The 20,662-nt window shown below is 39.6% G+C and overlaps 1 protein-coding gene across 4 annotated transcripts in view; it reads right to left on the bottom strand.

Moving 5' to 3' along the window:
* Positions 1 to 1,700: 1,700 nt before the first annotated feature.
* The window catches only part of mtss1 (MTSS I-BAR domain containing 1), a 45,207-nt gene continuing 26,245 nt past the window's right edge, over positions 1,701 to 20,662 (bottom strand). Inside the window, exons 5-16 of one of the 4 annotated variants that reach the window (XM_049479250.1) lie at positions 20,476 to 20,567; positions 19,882 to 19,956; positions 14,152 to 14,309; positions 13,656 to 13,763; positions 13,464 to 13,561; positions 13,079 to 13,163; positions 12,268 to 12,408; positions 11,316 to 11,447; positions 10,321 to 10,477; positions 9,934 to 9,960; positions 8,913 to 9,187; positions 1,701 to 8,294 (exon numbers count right to left, since the gene is read on the bottom strand). In XM_049479250.1, the coding sequence (XP_049335207.1) occupies positions 7,365 to 8,294; positions 8,913 to 9,187; positions 9,934 to 9,960; positions 10,321 to 10,477; positions 11,316 to 11,447; positions 12,268 to 12,408; positions 13,079 to 13,163; positions 13,464 to 13,561; positions 13,656 to 13,763; positions 14,152 to 14,309; positions 19,882 to 19,956; positions 20,476 to 20,567 (2,278 nt within the window). In that variant the 3' untranslated portion in view covers positions 1,701 to 7,364. The remainder of the gene's footprint in view (positions 8,295 to 8,912; positions 9,188 to 9,933; positions 9,961 to 10,320; positions 10,478 to 11,315; positions 11,448 to 12,267; positions 12,409 to 13,078; positions 13,164 to 13,463; positions 13,562 to 13,655; positions 13,764 to 14,151; positions 14,310 to 19,881; positions 19,957 to 20,475; positions 20,568 to 20,662) is intronic. The other 3 variants (XM_049479251.1, XM_049479252.1, XM_049479253.1) reach the window with 3 other exon arrangements.

Here is a 20,662-nt window from a genome sequence, read left to right as displayed (position 1 = left end):
AAATCACTCTCTCTCACACACACACACACACACACACACACACACACACACACACACACACACACCCTCAGCAGGGTTGTTTTATTTATAAAGGGGTTTTAATGAGGGAACAGTGGTTAAATTCTCTTTAACCTGTTCAAATGTTACATTTAGAGAGACGATAAATAAAAACCATTTTATTATTCGTAATTACTTTTACTATTAATAATATTATCACCATTAATGCCACTAGAAGGAGGAGTGAGAGGAGGAGTGATAAGAGGGAGTGTGTTTTTAGTGGAGTGACTCGTTCCATTAAAGCTAATTATTCTCAGTGAGAGTTTTACAGTAACTCTAATTTTAGTAGTACATCTGCTATGTTCTTACTGGAGTGTGTGTGTGTGTGTGTGGTGGGGGGGTGGGGGGTGTGTGTGCAGGTGTGATGGATCACAGTATAAACCAATAGGGAGTGGGAATGGTATATGTTTATACTTCTCTACATCCAATCACAATCAGATTCACTCTATCTGGATGGAGAGATTTATCTGGATAGGGGTTTTATTGAACGATGAGAAGCCGGAATGAAAACCAGCTGAAATGAAATAGGAGTAACGAGACTGTTTTTATTAAAATGTAAGGAGGAGAAAGTTCAGATAATTAAGTGAAAATGTAAAATAATTACTGCAGTAAAGAATAGATAACCATTGTTACTTTACGTAGAAATGTTTAAGTACTTCATTATTTTACACCTCTGTTAACTGGAGTCTTTGTTCTTTTTAGTGTTTAACAGAACATTTAAACACTTTTTTTTATAAAAGATTAAATAACATTTAACTCTGCAGATCTTCCCTAAATGATAAAGAGAAGAGGATGAGCAGATCTGTGTCTCTGTCTCTGGGAGCAGGTCAGGGCTGAGCAGCAGTGCAGAGCGCCCCCCGGTGGTGGAGGTGATGTAATAGAGGTGCAATACTGAGGGATGTGGGTCAGATGAGATCACTAGTGTAAATCGCCTCGTCACCGTGAGCTGGACTCACTGTGGGGATCAGAGATCTGAGTCACTCCCTCAAATAAACACCAGACTCTCATCCAATCACACGCCTCTGACTCACACATTATATAACTTCATTTCAGTGATGAACTTCAGATTTAATGTTTTGTTTATAGAAGCTGGAAAACATGTTTCAGTGAATTTCAGGACTGAATTTCTTATTCCTACAGAATTTCCTCCCAAATCCTAAAACACTTCAGTACAGGAGAAATATAATAATATAATAAAGCTTAAACTGGGAAACAGCAGAAATACACAGAGCGAAGAGTTTGAAGGGTCCGTGAGTAACAGGACTGAGAGTAACTGGAATGATCGTAACAGGAATGAGTACAGTAACAGGGAGAGTATACGGGGCCGAGAGTGTAGAGGGCCGAGAGTGTAGAGGGCCGAGAGTAACAGGGCTGAGAGTATACGGGGCCAAGAGTATAGAGGGCCGAGAGTAACAGTACTGAGAGTAACAGGGCCGAGAGTAACAGGGCTGAGAGTAACAGGAATGAGAGTATAATACAGGGCAGAGAGTAACAGGACTGAGAGTAACAGGACTGAGAGTAACAGGGCCGAGAGTACAGTTACAGTACTGGGAGTAGAAGAGCTGAGAGGTAAACGATGTTGAGTATAGCTGTGGTGAGTATTTAGTATAGTGTTCTTGTGCAGAAATAAAGACATCAGTAACTCGATTTTTGAACACTGGTTTATTTTCCAAACCCACATTTCAGTTTAAGGCATCGACTAAACAGACAGAGAGAAACAGCAACAACATCACGAGCTCCTCTCTCCCAAACACCAGAGATAAACCGCAGAGCTTCTGAACCGCGAGCGCAGCGACACTCCAGCTCCGACTGCAGAGACTAAACTGCTCAACACCAGTTCTGATTCCTGCTAAAGTCTATATAAAGAGTTTTAAACCGTTATTAACGTTTTTCCACCAATATGAAGAGAATTTGACCAGCAAAGACCCAATCGGTTCTTCTGAGTGGTGATGTTTCTACAGATGCAACTGAAATAACTCAATAAATCACTGCAATTTTAGTTCATTAGCAAAATATACACATTTTCAGCAGTTTGCAATTAACTAATTAAATAAGAGGATATTTAAACAGCTCAAAAGTACTAATAAAACAAATGAAAAATAAAACTGGGTGAAAAACTTTTACTGTAATATTATTCAATTTTTTCCAGTTAATATAAGAAGAAGAAGAAAATGGCTTTTCATGTATTTTCTCAATTTTCTTGTTTCATTTCACAACTTTCTTGGTTTTCTGATTTTTCCATTTTTTTATTATACCATCAGATTTTTGTCAGAAGATCCAAAAATTGAAATATTAGAAAATTGAGAAAAGATTTATACTTTTATTTAGCCTGAAATGTTTACTGTGAATCAATTTCTTTATTTTACACCCAGAGACCTGAACTGTCTCTGCAATCTCAGAATTATTTATCCCTTAAATAGAATCGTTAATAACTACATATATGTGAATCTGCTGACGATTTAAGGGGCTTTTTATTTGTAAATGGAGATAAATGAGTTTATTGACGGATGTTTGACTGCAGGTTAGAAATAATGAAATAAGGCAAAAAATGGACTTAAAAATTACAGAAGAGAAAACAAACAAGGAACTGAGAGAAAATCAGAGCAAAGACGGGATGATTTAGTTGGAAGAATCAATCTCAAATTCAGATTTAAAGAAACTGGACTGAAGGAGTCGGACGGGTCAGATAGAGGTTCTGATCTGTTCTGATCTGAAACAGCAGGAGATTTTGGGTTTGATGGATCAGCGGTTGGTCTGGAGGATCAGACTGAAGCAGGAGGTGAAGCTCTGGAACCGTAAGAACTTTATAACTGAAGGGAAGATTAACTCAACCCTGAAAGAATCATGAAATCCTAAGATAAATATCACGACTTCTGAGATGAAGCTGAAGCATAACTGGACCTTCCAGCAGGACAGTGACCCCAAACAAAGCCTACAGAGGTTTTAGAAGAAGTCCTGGAAGATTCTGTAATAAAGTTGTTCTGGGCTGTAAGTGGGGAATTCTAATCAATAGAGATGAATTCCATCGACTGTAAGTGAACACAAACCAAAGCCCTTACTAACAGAAACAGCATTTTAAGGTGAAGTTCAAGCAAAAAGGGTTTGTTTAGTGCAGAAAATGGCTCCCAACGGCAGTTAAATATTTTTGGTGGTGTAAAAAATATTAAAATAGTTTCTACATAAAATTTACTCCAGCATTTTAACCATCTAACAAATCAATTAAGTACCCAAATGGTCCTAAAAATTAATTTCGTCAAATGCTTTTATTTTTCTAAGAGTGCAGAGATCTAAATCCTCCTAAATAACGTCTGAATTAACTGTTAGTTTTGGGTGATAAATCTACACTTTTATATACTGATCCACTGGGATATTGCTTTTCAATTTTAGATACATATAGAAAGACATTTTTATATATAAAAATATATGAATATATGATTCTGATCATGAGTTTGGGAGACCAGTTTTAAGTTTTAAACAGTGAGTGTTTTTTATATAAATACTATTCAGACACACCAGACCTGCAAATCTCTCTTCTAATGATAAACTTTAGTGAATTTACTACACCTGTTTTCTCTAGAGCCGCACTAATAGTTTTATATGATCATTTAATCACACTGTATTTATTTAACTTTATATTCATTATTCAGCAGCTCAGCCCAGTCTGGACTCGGACTTTATAAATGAGGCACAGCCAATCAGAACAGAGCACAATTACATATAATTGATCTTAAAGGCACAGTGACAGAAAGAGGTGGAAAACCAGAGGTGTGGAAATTAACCCTGAATAATTTTGATATTTAAACAAACATGAGGATCATATGGAAATTAACTAATGCAAAAATAAAAACAAAATAATAAACAAAACAAATAATTATAAAATAAAACAGTAAAGAGTTTCTTCGCCTTCAACCTTCAGGAGAAAAAATGATCTCAAATTCATTTTAATTTCACTCCTTTTACCAGAAAAATCCTCGAAGGAACTCAAAGGAACCTCAACCTTCAGCTCGATCAGAGGAAACAGAACAGACTGAAACTTCACTCTCATCCAGAGATAAACACATTATCTTTGGGATTCCACAGACCTGGAAAATCTCTGGATTATTATCTGGCTGATCTGAGGTTTATCTTCTCTAATATTTTTACAGGTTTGGATAAAGAGAAGCTGAAGGCCTTTTAGAGAAGTTTAACTCCTGCTGAACTGAACTAAAATACACCACATTACAGCTTCACTACACGTCCAGGAGATACCAGAGTTTCTACTGAAACAGACGCTGGAACATCGACTGCACTGTAAAATGATTTGATTGTATTCAGCCTGAGAGCGTGAGGGATCATCAGTGAGGTCAGGTACTGATTCTGGATCAGTTCTGCCTCTCTAAAGGCCAGTTTATACTCTGCAGTTTATATACAGAGTTTAAACTGCGGAAGTGGGAATTGTTCTGTTTTCTTCAGCTGATCCAGAGCCTCCCATTGGTCAATACCAGAACTTTATTCTGGAGATTATATGGTTAATGTCTGAATCAGCGATGAGTCCACCTTAAACACACAATTATAAGATCTGTTTAAACACGGTTGGACGTGTAGAGAAACTGCAGAGGCTGTCGGTGTGTAACGGAGCGACAGGGGAAGAGTGGATTTAGAAATGAATCAGAATAAAAGAAATAAGAGCAGCAGAAAATTACTGGAGCTCAAATAATCTGCCTTTAAATGTAATGAATAATTTAAAGAAAAAACAAATTAAAAACTCACTTTCAGAGCAATAAAATTCAAATCATTAAAACGAATGAACAGCTTCTACTTTCATCAAACAAAATCAACAGTGAACTGCAAACAATGAAGGAACTTTATTCCTGACCAAACAAACTTCATCCAAACGAGTTTTAATATCCGAGGAAAAGAAAGAAATACTGCTGATCTTTAGAAGCTGTGGATCTGTTCAGTGTTTGAGATAAACTCATTCAGAGCTGTTTTTGTGTGAAATTTTGCTTCACTGTAGAGAAACGTTCTGGTTTAGGTTGAATTTCTTTTCAGGGTGGAGAACAGAACAGAGCGTTTAATAACTTCCCAAACCAAACATTTAATTTAACTTAAAAAAGAGTTTTATAAGGAAAAGCTAATGATGCCAAATCACAATTAATCCGTGCACAAAGCCCTGCAGAGACTTCTCTCTCCATCTTAACTTTTAATTTTTAAAAACAGGTTTTAGACCCAAAAATCTCAGTCATCAGGCTGTAAATTCACAAACATGTGGTGCAATAATAACTTAATAATGGTGTAATACGTGTGAGGGAGCTTTTAGAGGTTCTATTCATCACCACAGTGAAAAAAACTCACTAAACCCACTCTGAATGTCTCTGATCACAATCCTAAATCATATAATTATGTAGGCATTTACAGTATTTAATAGTATTTCTAATATTTCTTTCTTATAATTCTCAGGTTTTATTAGACGATGCTCTCGGGTCTGAAAGCTCCTGACCGGCATTAGCTTTCTTTAAAGTGGGAAATTAAATCAATCAGAACAAGAAAAGAACCAAAAGTGACTTTCCTCTGCAGCCAGATCTCAAAGAAATGCATTAAAACAGAAGAAATAAAAGTCTAAAAAATATAAGAATTGAGGACTGTGGACAAAAGAGATAAAAAAAAATAAAATATAAACATTAAAGCATAAAATTTTAAAGCGGGACAAAACATTAACGGTACACAATATATCATTTCTAAACATTAAAAAAAACTACAGCTTTGGGGGAAAAAAAACACAAACTTCTGATTTCACAACAGCTGAAAACCACGAGTCGAGCCCCAGACCTGCTGCTCTTCACCACAGTTAAAGCTTAAAGGCCACTTTAGAGAGCTCAGCAATGTGATGATTGTAATGGAAAACAGGAATGTGATTAAATTACAGCTCCTGATAAATCTCACTCTCGTCTCTGTGTAAATCTGGAGCTCACAGGGAGGGGGCGCTCTTCCACAGCTGATCCATTTCATTCGTTTTAAGTGGCATCGTCTTTAAAAAGTACAAAAACAAAACAGTATTTTTATTATTATTATAGGCGTGTACTAATATTATGTACAGACGTGTATATTGCTCTACAGATGAATGATATAAAAGGACTTTTATTTTGCGCTAGACTAGTGTCTGTAATAGAACAGTGTTCTTGTCGTTGTGCCTTTTGTAATCAGAACAGCTGACAGCATTAACCTGAATGCCTCTTTAAACACATAAAAAAACAACTCAAAACTCTAAATTCTGCAAAACAATTTTACCAACTGGAAAATAAATCAGAGAAATATAAATTAAGAGATTCCAGAAAAAAAGTCTCTGAAAAACAGGTCGGGTTTAATTAAAGAGTAGAAATTTAACCGCAGACCAAAAACGTCCACAAACAGTCTGCTGCCTCGCCGCCGCCCGTCTGCGACGTCCTGACGCTCCGGAGGCGGGAAGTTTTACAGGTTTAATGAAGGGCTTTAATAAGATTCAGCGCTTTGGTGAAGAAGAGTCAGAACTAAACAGGAGTCGAACGATTCAGAATAAATATCCACAGTGACGCATCGTAATCAGCAACAAAAGAAGAAGAAGAGTCCAACGTTTCCATCCATCCTTCCTTCATCACCTCACCTGTACTCTTTATACACCTTTTGTTCAGTTATCTAAAGTCCAGTCTTTGGGCAGGTAGAGGCAGTGGAGCCGTATTCTGTTACCCTGCAGTTACAACTATACAAAAATAGATACTCAGGAGCCAATTAGTCTAATAAAACTAAAGAAAACCAGCTAAAAATTATATTTTTCCATGTTTCACTAATATATACATACCCATCTTCATATATCTGACTGTAATAAGAGATAAGAGATGACTCGCTCACTGACGATATAAACAACTCTATTATTACTGTACGCTCCAGTTCTGTGTCTATATCTCTATAAACGCACACAAACAAACAAACAAAGCACTGCAGAATTAACATCCTTAATTTATGGAGAGCGGACATTCATACGGACACACTGCTGCTGCGTGAGACGCTGCTGCTGCGTGAGACGCTCCTGCTGCGTGAGACGCTCCTGCTGCGTGAGACGCTCCTGCTGCGTGAGACGCTCCTGCTGCGTGAGACGCTCCTGCTGCGTGAGACGCTCCTGCTGCGTGAGACGCTCCTGCTGCGTGAGACGCTCCTGCAGCTTGGTGAATAAACACAGTGCAGCGGGATGACTCTAGTTTATACAGCACGGAGACACACAGCCGAATGAACGGCTCACAGAACAAAAGAGAATAAAAATAAAATAAACTAAAGGAGGAGGAGGAGGAGGAGGGTCAGTCGAGATAGTTGGTGGTGATGAGAGGAGCGGATCGGTCGTTGGTGAGAGTCCGGCGAAGCTTCACTCCTCGGCGAATCATTTTCAGCATGTCTCCTCCCTCACTGATCGGGGTCTGATCGGGTTCAGCAGCACCGTGCAGGTGCTCCTCACCTGTGGGGTTTGGGTGCTGCTGCTGCTGCAGGCTGTTCTGTTGTTGGAGGTGGTGGATGACGGGCTGGTGCTGTACCGGGTGTTGGGGGGGTTCCTGCTGCTGCTGAGGCAGTTTTTGAGGTGCCTGCTGATGCTGCTGATGTAGTTGTGGGTGTTGTTGGTGTTGTAGTGCTGGGTTGTACTTTTGTTGGTATTGTGGAGGCTGTCGAGTTTCACTGTAGAGCTGCTGATTCTGTTGCAGCTGCTGTTGGTTGTAAAGATGCTGTTGTTGCTGTTGTTGATTGTATTGTTGTTGTTGGTGTGGTTGCTGATTGTACTGCGGTTGTTGTTGCTGCTGCAGGTGTTGTTGGTTATATTGCTGTTGTTGGTTGTGTTGTTGTTGTTTATTTTGGTGCTGTTGATGTTGTTGGTGTTGCTGTTGATTATATTGTTGCTGTTGTTGATGTTGTTGTTGTTGATGTTGTTGGTTGTGTTGGTTGTACTGTTGCTGGTACTGGCGCTGCTGCTGCTGGTGAAGGGCGTACTGCTGCTGTTTGCTGAGTTGGTACAGCTGCTCAGTGCTGCCGGCGGGGGGCTGGCCGGGGAACATGGAGTAGTAGGGTGGAGGCATGGCGCTGAGACTCTGGGTGGAGGTGCAGAGGGTGTGTTTGGCGTGTGCCAGGTCTGAGCCGTGGGTGCGGGGGGTTTGAGCCGGCGCTGGGGGGCACATCGCCTCCTCGCTGCCGCTGCGGGCTGAAGCCAGGCCTACTGTAGACACTGACGGCTTCAGGGGGACCTGAGAGCAGAGAGACGGGAGATCCGTTTATATAAGAGAGACAATTTACACAGAGCAAAAAAGAGTTTGGAGAAAAATGAGGAGTGATGGATGAAAGTTGATGGATCGATATATATCTAACATGCTGGATTATCTAACAAGCCGATATCAGTGTATCAGTCATCAGGCAGCGTAATTATAAACATTTGTTGTAATAACTGTAAAGAGCTTTTAGAGGTTCTGTGAACAACTTCGTGACTAACAGACACCAAACCCAGCTCTAAATGACCTGATCACATTAATTTTCCCAAAAATCATCAGAGCTCCTTATAATCCGGTGCTCCTTATGTATAAATTCTATCAGTCAGGTATTAAGGAGCAGTAAAGACACTCCACTGAAGTACAGAGTTATACAGGAGATTCAGTTCAGTTCACCAGCACCCAGACTGGAGTAGCATTAGCATTAGCCTTAGTGGAAATCTAAGCTTCCTGTAAAGAAACAGAAACACTTAAAAAACATTTTTTTTTAATTCTGTGATCGATCCTGATGTCTCATCACGTGATCAGATCAGGGAGATGCTTATTTTGAGAGAGACGTGTGATGTAGACTCTTCACACACAGCTGCTGGATTTTGGTACCTGTGGGGTGCAGATGGGGATGGGCACGCCGCCGCTGATGGTCCCCCGGCGGATGCTGGGTTTGCTGGATGGTTTTCGGCGGATGGTGGCGGTCTGGGGCTGCAGGAGGGGCTCAGGGTCCACCAGCAGACTGACGGTGGAGGCCGGTCTCTTGTTCTGGAAGAGTTTGCGGTAGTTCTGGCTCAGGTCGCTGTTCCGCGGGATGGTGGAGGACTTATCGAAGTCAGACTGGCTGTGGGTGTCGTCTCCTCCGTGCAGAGAGATGTAGTCATAATCTGGAGAAGAGTGAGGAGCAGGGAGGAGAAACAGAGAAACTACATTAATATTTAAACTGAAAAATATATATATATTATTAATTATATTACTATCCTATTTTTTAATTTCTATTATGAAAACACTGCCTGATGCCTGAGACACTTCTCTACCACAGATCAGGAAATATGTTTAGTCTAAAAACCATCATTAGAAAATTGTTATAAATTGTAGAGAGACACATGCAAGGTTCTGATAGACAGATCAGCCACTTTTTTAATATTTCATATAAATCTGCCTCTCCTGCACAAACACTGTAAATAAATCAAATATATCAGATTCTCTAAATAAACCAGTTCAGACTAAACCCACTGTAAACATGCTCATCCTAAACCCTGGATAGAAACAGTTTAATATTTTTTTTAAATTATGAAATAGTGCTGATTAACAGGTCAGGCATTGGGTGACGGGGCACAGGTCTTCATGCAGTAGTGGAGTTTCTGAGATGTAGAAAAGAAATCGTTCATATAGAAAATGATTTATGATGCAGTAAAAACTTCCACAGGATTCACTTTACAGTGGATAAAAACTGAATGGGAGTGAGAACCTGTAGAACATTATGGATTAAACACACACACACACACACACACACACACACACACGTTGAGGAGTAAACAGCACGGCTCTGTGTGTTTAATAATTCTCAAGATCTGGATGAAATAAAATGAGAAAATTAAATCATTCTGTACAATACCGACCACAAACCTACCATATAGAGGAGGTTCTTTCTTTACAGCTGAAAAAGAACAATAAAGTGGGTTTAACTCGTATAAAAGAGCAGCAACCTGCTGTAAACATGCGACTCTAAACCAGACCATCAGATCAGCTTCAGCTTCAGCACCAATAATCAAAATCACTTTCAAATATTAATGAATATAATAAATCTGACAACATAAAAAAATTGAGTTTACCAACTTAAAGTTAAAACGAAATATGATAAAGTTACCATCATACTAATTATAATAACACAAAGCTACAATTAATAAAGATGAAAATGTAGTCTTAATAACAGCTGTACAGTTTAGTTTTGTCTCTGTGTGGTTTTTAATGTCTTCAGTCAGAGTCGGGCGGTAGAGTGTTGGGGGTGGGGGCTCACCGTGCTGGGACGGGATGGTGTCCTCGGAGCAGGACGGGGTGGTGGTCTGGGTGCTGTAGCCGCTGGAGCAGTGCAGAGAGTCCCGGCTCGTCCGAGGAGCTTCAGAGTTTAATCCTCCGCTCAGAGTCAGCGCCAGCTGCTCCCGCGCTGACTGAGGCTGAGCAGAGACGTGATGAGGAGGGTTATTAAAATCATCTAAAACAGGGGTTCCCAAACTTCTGCTGCTCACGGCCCACCCTGATCCACTGCCAGAGTTACAACACCCCCCAGTTCCTTACAGAACTCTGCCCTTCATTTTAACTCATAAATAACCTAAATAACACACTGATCATCCTGAGATAATCACTACAGGACTGTGTGAAAATCTCTGTTCATTCTGACCTTATTTACAGAATGTGGGAGTGTTTTAGAGTTAAAATAGATCAAACTAATCCAGCTTCTTTTAACAGTGCAGTTTTAGCTTTTACAGATTTGCTTCAACCATTTAACTAAAAAAGATACAGAAACACAGAGAATTCTGTAACTATTAAAAGTAGAAGTTCTTTTATTTAAAGAAATTACAGATTCAGAATCCAGAGAGCGGTGAGTTCTGTTTCTACACCTTCAAATAAAGACTCTTAGAAACTGGAGAAAAAAACTGCTACAGGAAGACGTCTGGCTGACCCACATGGAAACAGCAGCTTTAGCCTTTAGCTCAGATTAACATGATTAAGGACTGAGACTCAGTTTCAGCAGAGAAGAGAAGAATTAGAGTTAATCTGACAGGAGAAGAAGAACTGCAGTAATAAATATATTAATAAGATAAAAATAAAATAATAAAGCAGACTGTCTGGATCATACAGCTCTGATACAGTAAACAATAGGGGTGTTCTAAAACTTTTGACCGGGAGTGTACGTCCACATTCCGCTTCCAAGTTAAAATTAAGTAAATTATAATCCTAGTTAACAACCAGTGGTTTAAACAAATTTATATTAATCAATAATCAAAGCTGTACCTTTCCGGAGGTGGACTGGGCTCGGACCCGCTCTCCGCTGTACGGCAGGTGAGGAGGCGGCATGCCCGTACCGTTCTCTGTTCCCGGAACAGTCTGACCCGCCCAGGACTGAGTGTTCACACCACTCTGATCCTGTAACACACACACACACACACACTCAGCTTTAACACTGTTTACACATCTAATGCACAACTTCACGCGCTGTTCATCCGTCCTGCTGATCACGGTTACAAGACTCAAAACGTCATGCAACACCGACACAGTTCACCCAACATCATCCCACTCAAAACACTTGCAGAGTAGCATCACAGCGCTAACGCTCGGAGGAAAGCGCAGAGACTCGGTTCTGATACATCAGCTCACAGACGCAGCCTTGTGCTGATCCACATCACCCTAGGAGTGATGAGGGGAGAGAGAGCACCATCTACTGTACTGTACCCACCCAGAGAGAGAGCAAGACCAACTGTGCTCTCTTAGGGCTCTGGCAGCTGACGGCAAGCTGAATGACCGGGATTCGAACCAGCTGATCTCCTGATCATAGCAGCAGCTATTCAGTAGGGGCATCCGTTAGCTGATGTAACAGAACTATGAGTTAGTGTTCTCCTTTATGCATCTCTGAGAGGAAGACCGTACTGGCCTTCATCCCCCTGCACTGGATGATCTGCGTATTTCTGATTAGTGCCAGGACTGAATATTACTAAACCGGGAATAAATTATAAATAAAATAAAGATTAGACACACTCTTTCCTCTGTTTGCTTATGATGTCATACGTGATCTGATGTTAGCTGACTGTTTAATGTAACTGACCTTTAACCTTTAAAATTTTATATCATTAACAAAGTACAAACACATGCGCATAAACACGCACACACACCTAACAACATATCAAACAATAACGATCACACACACACACACACGATTCCACTGAGTGTACACCAAGTCAGTGCTCACAGTGGTCCTGTGGCGAAGCCGGGGCCCCCGGGGGCCACGAGAGCCACGTTGGCCAGAGCGAAGAGCTGTGGGAGAATTCCCCTCACTGAGAGAACGAGAACCCCCCTCTCCCCCAACCAAGAGGAGAGGAGTGGGAGAGCGCTGAGAGAGAGAGAGAGAGAGTAAAAGAAAAGAAGCAGAGCAAGAAAGCATGAGACAAAAGAAAGAAAGAAAGAGAGGTGTGAAGTAATGAAGAACAAATGCTTTGTTTCCTTAATAATAAGAAACTTTGGTTATTTATCTGTATATATATATATATATATCAGCATATATGCAGCTGAAACAGGGAACAGCCGAGCGCAAAATCCCAAATTATATTATCAACATTAACATTTTAATATTTTAACATTATTATAGTCATTATAGCTTTTAGAAAAGTGTGTTTTGGGGAGGGGGGGATTTAAGGGGGGGGGGGGGGGTAGTGCACTATAGATTGTTTCTCCTTACATTAATTTTACTTTTATACTTTAAGTAGTTTCAAATCCTTAAAGAGTAAAAAGCTTGAGCTGATGCTTCAACTTCTACAGAAGTATTTTATTAAACTCTAATATCTAAACTTTTACCGAATGAATGGTGATACTTCTCATACCTTTAAATACAGAAAAAAACAGTTATTAAGGAAAAGAGAGGTAGAAGAAGAGATGGAGGTGAAGAAAATGAATAAAAGCAGAATGTATAGAGTGTGGTGGTGCTGGATTATCAGCAGGTGTTTGATGTGCAGCGAGCAGAAGGGGGAATGAACAGGTGAGAGGAGGGAGAGGGAGGGGGTTACCTGTCTGGTCTCTCGGAGGTGAAGTCCGTCCACAGCGCTGGAGATGGAGTCCAGAGAGGGAACATGACGCACTGAGGCGTAGTTACTAAAGACAGACACAGGAGAGGAGATTTTATAAACAAGGTGGAAACAGTGCTGAGCGGTACCAACAAATACATACATCACATTTTCTTTATTATTATTTTTCTCTTTATAGGTTTGTGAATTTGCATGTGTGCATATATATAAGTTTATAAACTGTCCAGCAATAAAATGAAGGTTTGTGGAGATTTTCTGACTGATGTCTGTATTATTTGATTGAGGATTGTTTGTTTGTTATAAACTCATATATCTAATAGATCAATATCTAATAATCAGGTTGATGATCAGGCAGTCTCAGTCGTACCTGCTGATGCTGCTCTTGCGGGACAGTGTGTTGCTGGGGGAGGCAGGGGGGGTTTGGTAAGAGTAGCTGTAGTCTGAGCCCTTCAGATCAAGAATTACCTGCAGAAACAGAAAAACAGAGATAATAGAGTTACAGCAGGACTGAGGGAGGGAGGCTGTAGATAAATGCTGGGTATGAGAACCTGATCTTTACCTGTTCACTGGCAGGTGGTAAAGCGTTTGGTTCTGCAGTCAGACTGCAGAGATCCTCCAGAATCGACTGTAGATGAGTTACCTCCCCGAGCATCCCGATCTCCTCATCCTGACACACAGAGAGAAACACAGAAATAACTATAACACACTCCAACATCAAGAGCTGTGGAGAGTAGAGAGAGTGTGTGTGTGTGTGTGAGAGTGTGTGTGTGTGTGAGAGAGAGAGAGTGTGTGTGTGTGTGTGTGAGAGTGTGTGTGTGAGAGAGAGAGAGAGAGTGTGTGTGTGTGTGTGTGTGTGTGAGAGTGTGTGTGTGAGAGAGAGTGTGTGTGTTTGTGTGTGTGTGTGTGTGAGAGAGTGTGTGTGTGAGAGAGAGAGAGTGTGTGTGTGAGAGAGAGAGAGAGTGTGTGTTTGTGTGTGAGAGAGTGTGTGTGTGTGAGAGAGTGTGTGTGTGTGTGAGAGAGAGAGAGTGTGTGTTTGTGTGTGTGTGTAAACTCACCAGGACAGGTTTCAGCATGGTAACGAAGGAGCAGAATCGTCCTCTCTCCTCTACCAGCGCTCTGCACACAGCTCTCTTCTCCGTCTCCTCCAACTCAGCATAACGAATATTCACATCCTGTAGAGCGCTGTCCAACTGCATCCGCACCTCGTCCTTACCTACACACACACACACACACAATATTATAATATTATATATATATATATATATATATATATATATATATATATATATATATATATATATATATATATATATATAAAACACTGAAAATTATAGAAATGTTATAAAACATTAGAAACTGATTTCCAGAACTTCTGAAATCAGTCAGGAGTTTTTCTTTTTTAGCTGCAGTAATAATCTCTCCACTCCTCCTCCAGCACTGCGCTCACCACCAGGTGGCAGCAAAGCCCTGAAAATTAACCCTGAATTTCTGATTAATAAAAACTCTGGAATTTATCACTTAGCGGAGGCTCACAGAGTCCTCTCACACAGGCATTAAATACAACAAATTAAAACTAAACAAAATAAACAACATAACTAATGAAAATAAGTGGGAAAGTCCTGACTCTGACTCGAAACCCCAGTTTAACTTTATAACTTATAATCATAATAGAAATAAATAAAAAATAGCTTGAATTAATTTGAATTAATTTTAAAGATTTTCCTTTTCTGCTGTACTATAAATAAATCAGCACGTATCAGTTTACAATACCGGCCATATCAGCCGAAGCTAACAAAAAAATCCCCAAAAATATCAATTATCAGCTGATACTGATATAATTCTGATATCACTGTGCATTCCTAATCTGTAGTTTTCCAGTATTAAAGGTAAAGTTAGTATTGTTACTCGTCTCCTCGAGGTATCTGAGGATCAGTAAAGTGAATCAGTAGGTGATATTCTCTCTGAATCTCTAAATCCACAGTTCAGTCCTGATCGTCTCCTGATTCCCGGCTCAGTTTAATAAACTCTATCTGCTCTGAGATCAGCTCTGAATAATCAGATTTACAGTCTGTTTACAGAGAGAGAGAGATGCTCGGCTCCAGCGTTCAGCATGTGAGAAGGGTTTACTCATCACATGACCTAAGCTCTCTCTCTCTCTCTCTCTCCCTCTCTCTCGCTCTCTATTCTTCTTCTTTCATTTTCTCTTTTCATCACTTCTCTTCCTAAATCTGCAGTTTGTTAATTAAGAGTTAATAAAGTTAATTCTGTTTTTAAATATTAGTGTTATAGTAGAGTTAGCTCTTATCACTGCAGATATTGTTTATTTTAGGTCAGTTAGTCTCACTGTTTTAAATGAAGAAGGGAACAAAAGACACATCCTGTTTAAAATCTGTACAACAATATTATACAAAACAAATATTAAAACAATAATAAAAAAATTGCGCTGTATAATTTAGAAGCACCACAGAGACAAGAAACGCTTAGCAATGTGCTGCTAGCAACAGTAGCTTAGCATAGCCAGGCTACAAAGGACCCCCAGGCACATTAAACACACACACACATCTGATTCAGATTAAGGTTTATAATAGTTTTATTGGTCTTCGTCTCGTCTGTTATATTAAAGCAGAGACTGAACCACAGCGAGACTCACCTGAGCAGGTGAGATAAAACCTGCATTAGAAAAGCAGAAGTTCCCACAGGAAGCAGCCATTTAGAACATGAGGGTTTGAAGTATTTTGACATACACTCTTTTTGTGTGTGTGTGAGTGTGTGTGTGTAGTGAGTGTGTGTGTGTGTGGTGAGAGAGTGTGTAGTTGGCTTTGCAGTGCTCAGCATTAGAGCAGCTCAGTAAAAATACACACACACACATTACAAACATTCCTGCAGCAACGCGACAGCTGTGAGCACGAGAACTCACACACACACACACACACACACACACACACACACACACACAAAAACACACACACACACACACACACACACACACACACACACACACACACACACACACACACACACACACACACACACACACACACACTCTTTAATGTGTCATTCATCTCAGGGGCCTTATTACTAACAATAACAAGTGGACCCCTCTCAGATTCAACACACTACACTTACAGCTTTAAACTGCAGTGTAATAATAATATTATTATATAATTACTGCTTCGCTTTATTCATGATGTATGTTTGTGTTTTAATCAGTCAATAAACTAAATCAATTATATCAATGATGACAGATTTTTACAGACTGGAGGAAAATATAAGCTGTAAAATGTGAGATTTTTTTTTTTATTAACTGTCTCTGCTGCTGCTGCTGATAATGCAACAACCAATCAACAGACTGTCGGTGTCGAAGCCTTTAGTCCTGAACCTGAACGGTCTTTCTTCATCCTGCAGCTCTAACTCACCACAGGCAGGGCTGAGAGTTTCAGAACAAACCAGGTAAAGATCAGGACCAGAGTCACCAGAGTCTTTCAGGAAACAGAACTACAGGACACAGAATGTTTCTGATGCGGTACATCAGCCCTTTATATCTTTTACTTTCTGGACTAATTAAACCTTTCTTACTATGTGCATAATCACAAAAATGCTTATTTCAAAATAACAACTATGTACATATTTAGCAGTACATTCAATTTCCCAAATATTTATGAGAAAGATCCGAAATCCTGTCGTTCTTCTCGCTCACTACCGAACTGAAACAGCCTAAAACAGGAGCACGGATATCAGCTCACAGACCATTCCTACCAGAAACCACCACAAAACATACGATAAAAAAATAAAAAAAAGTCACTTAAAGACCTTTAAAAACAAGCAAAAATGTCTTGATTGTTTTGTGTTTAAAACAAAGTCATTTTCTAAGGCATGATTTTGTGCAGGTCTGAATGCTGAATGCTGTTCTGTTAAAGCGGAGGTTAATTCAGGCATTAAATTCAGTTTTCTGACAGCAGGGCTGATATTAGTGGAGCTGAGGGGAGGAAGGTCACACTGAGGGGATTAAACGCAGCTGCTGGTTCCACCAGAACGTTCCTGCAGTTCCAGCATTATTACTGTGTTTCATCATCAGGAGACAACGTGCTTTTCTTAATTTCATCAAATACAAGATAAAACCAGACCTGGAGAACACTCACTCTCACTCACCGTGACCCGATCATACCTGAAACACCTGAGCGCTCTCTGCCCACCGTCTGCAGGAGTTACCTGAGCATGCTACAATCAGAGGACTATGAATAAAGATGATCTGTGAGGCTAAATTAACTAAAATATCAGATTTATCTGTTTACCCACAGAACATAATTCTGTAATATTTGTGGTTCTGGTGCTGTAAAGATGTAATTTAGCTAAAAAATGTTTAGCTTTTGCTCCGTTTGACGTACAGTCTGTAACTCAGAGCTAAAAATGCTGCTGCAGATGAAACTGTTCTTCTACTTTAATGATTTTATCACATGCATTTGCCAATAAAAGAAAACATGAAAACAAGCCATGGAGGAAGCGTCACAGTGTTATTAGCCAATCAGAGACGAGACGTTTGTATGTCCCTCAGAGACTGAGCAGCGACGCAGAGTGTCATTCACACTAATAAACGTAAACGTGACCTGCTGCAGCAGACGCTCACGCAGGGTACACATTAAACACTGTGCTGACTCCATGCAGAAATATAAACAAGCATAGATAATGTTAGCTAACAGGCTAACTGCTAACAGGCTAACTGCTAACAGCACCATGTGTGTGAGATCATGATCCAGCTAAATGAAGCTCAAATCACACAACTAGTAGATAAAGCTACAGATCTGAACACAGTAGAGTGAGGGTTCTGCCCATCAGGTTTAGTAGCTTTGTTTTGCACCTGATTGACCCAGACCACACTCAGTATTTGGTACCACTGTAAATTTAGGATGTTATAATATGATAATTTTGCCTACTTGAAAAATCTGACAGAATTTCTGTTGTTTTCTTCAGTTCAGTGTGTGTCAGGTTGGTGTTCTGATACTGTAACTGGGCCGGACTTTTACTGCAGCACAAATTAATTAACACAAACACACACACACACACACACACACACGATTCACAAAGTGACTGTCACTGCCTGAGACACATTAAGGTGACTAATGTCTCGCTGTTCTAATTACAGTACGTTATGTTTACCCTGCTGTCTGATGTCAAGGAGACAAGATCTAGCTTTTTTATAGAGAGTTTGTTAAAGTTTTTTCAAGAGTTTCTTATTGTTTTAAAACAAAAAATAGACAAAAATAAATTAAAATAAACTGAAAGTAAAGTTAAACCAGCCTAAATATTTGTACAATAATCTTAACAATGATTTCTCATTTCACTTTCACTGAAATATTTAATTGTGCAGTTCAGTAATCACTCTCTCAGAGCTCTTCAGCTATCACAAGTGCAAACATGTAATCTCGTTCCTCTTTCATCAGCAGGTAAATAGATTTTATACTGAGCTGCTCAGAGACGTCGGACCACAGTCGCTCTGTATACTGTAGCGTAACTGTACAGTAAATAAAGCAGGGAGTGTCGGACCGCAGGGTGTTTCCCCAGAGAAACAGAGGACATTTAATACTGTGTGAGACTGAGCTTTACACACTACATAGCCCTTCTCTGATTTTGCTATTTATAGGTTTATATTTGAGTAAAATGAACATTGTTGTTTTATTCTATAAACTACAGACAACATTTCTCCCAAATTACAAATAAAAATATTCTCATTTAGAGCATTTATTTACAGAAAATGAGAAATGACTGAAATAACAAAAAAGATGCAGAGCTTTCAGACCTCAAATAATGCAAAGAAAACAAGTTCATATTCATAAAGTTTTAAGAGTTCAGAAATAATCAATATTTGGTGGAATAACCCTGGTTTTTAATCACAGTTTTTTTTTTCATGCATCTTGGCATCATGTTCTCCTCCACCAGTCTTACACACTGCTTTTGGATAACTTTATGCTGCTTTACTCCTGGTGCAGAAATTGAAGCAATTCAGTTTGGTTTGATGGTTTGTGATGTGGGAGAGGGAGTTCAGATCTCAGTAAACAGTAAATCTACCTGCTGTCTCTGAAACACTGCAGTGAGCAGCTCTACCGTCCTGTACTGCTCACTGCAACAGCGTCAGGTCCCGCAGGTACGTCAGGTACGAGCACTAGAACAGGAGCTGATTCATTTGCATGGTCTCGTATCACCTTTTGACAGAATTTGCGGATGATTTGAATGGGAACCAGGCTACTGTTTTACCTGCAGCTTTAACATTTTAACACTGTTTCTCTCCCACAGAAACACTCGAGCTTTAAACCCAGTTCAGCAAACTGAAGAAATCCTACACTCTTTATACAGTTTTAAACAAAACCATTCTGCCGTTATTACTGAAACCACAGCTCTAATGTTTTTTCGTAAAACAGACTAAATATATAACTAAAATTAAAATGAATCGGCTGAGTGTATCAGACGGCACCGTGCTGATCTCAGATTTCACTGTTTCACAGGTGGGCCAGCTCACCTGAGGTTCCTTTTATGGCAGGTGAGAGACAGGAAAAGGTGTGTCAGCAGGACAACAGAGGGTGTGGCAGTATGAGAGCTGTGCTCAGTGTGTGGCCGTGTCACTACACGCTCCTCATTTACATAAACCTCACATTATCCTCACAGTCTGCTCCCTCTACTGCCCCCCCTTTAATCTAAACCCTGAGATACTTACTTACATTTACCCACATCATCATCATCATCATCATCATCATCATCATCATCATCATCATCACCGTCTCTCTTCTCCTTACCTTTCTTCACCTTCTTCTGCAGCCTGATCGTGTCTGAGGACTTCTTCTTGATGTCGGCTCTAGCTTTCTTATATTCTAAACACAGTGAGAAACAAATAAACAATCAACTACTGACTCAGAAATACCTATTTCTATAACTATATATAGTTATATATAATATATAGCTATTTCAGAACTTTATTCATATAACTAAATTACCTGTTTAACATTTGTATCTAGATATGTGAATGAACAGTGCTATTCATTAATTCAGAGATCATTCCAGAGCAGCAGTGTATACAGGCTACAGGTAAAGGTGATACAAAACCCTTTTCTCTGCAGTAAAATAACTTATTTATATTCTGAAACTCTGATGGATTTGATGGAGATTTTCCTACAGGATTCATGGAGAAGCTGCTCTTAACAACTTCAGATCAGGTTTAAGAGGAATTAACCCAAATTCTGCAGTTTTAACAAAGATATACAAACTAGAAAAGCTGTAATGGTGTGTATTTATTAAATATTGACTTTAAAATGCAATTCTGAAAAGCAACATTTTTATCATTGTGAGTTTATTTAATGTGCTGTAAGATTAAAGCAGTGTGGAGTTTATACCTTTGGCGTGATCTTTATCCAGCTGACCCGACACTTTCTTCCACTCCTCAATCTTCAGCTCCAGAGGACCAATCAGATTATCCATAAGAGCCCTACAATTTACACACACACAGAATTATGAGACTTTAATCTAACACACACTTCACAAATAATAGTGTGTAATATTAGGATGCTACTGTTTGTGCTA

This window comes from Astyanax mexicanus, chromosome 5 (assembly GCF_023375975.1).
Source record: "Astyanax mexicanus isolate ESR-SI-001 chromosome 5, AstMex3_surface, whole genome shotgun sequence".
NCBI classification, from domain to species: Eukaryota; Metazoa; Chordata; class Actinopteri; order Characiformes; family Acestrorhamphidae; genus Astyanax; species Astyanax mexicanus.
Note: the sequence above shows the minus strand (reverse complement) of the source record. Positions and strands in the feature narration are given on the sequence as shown.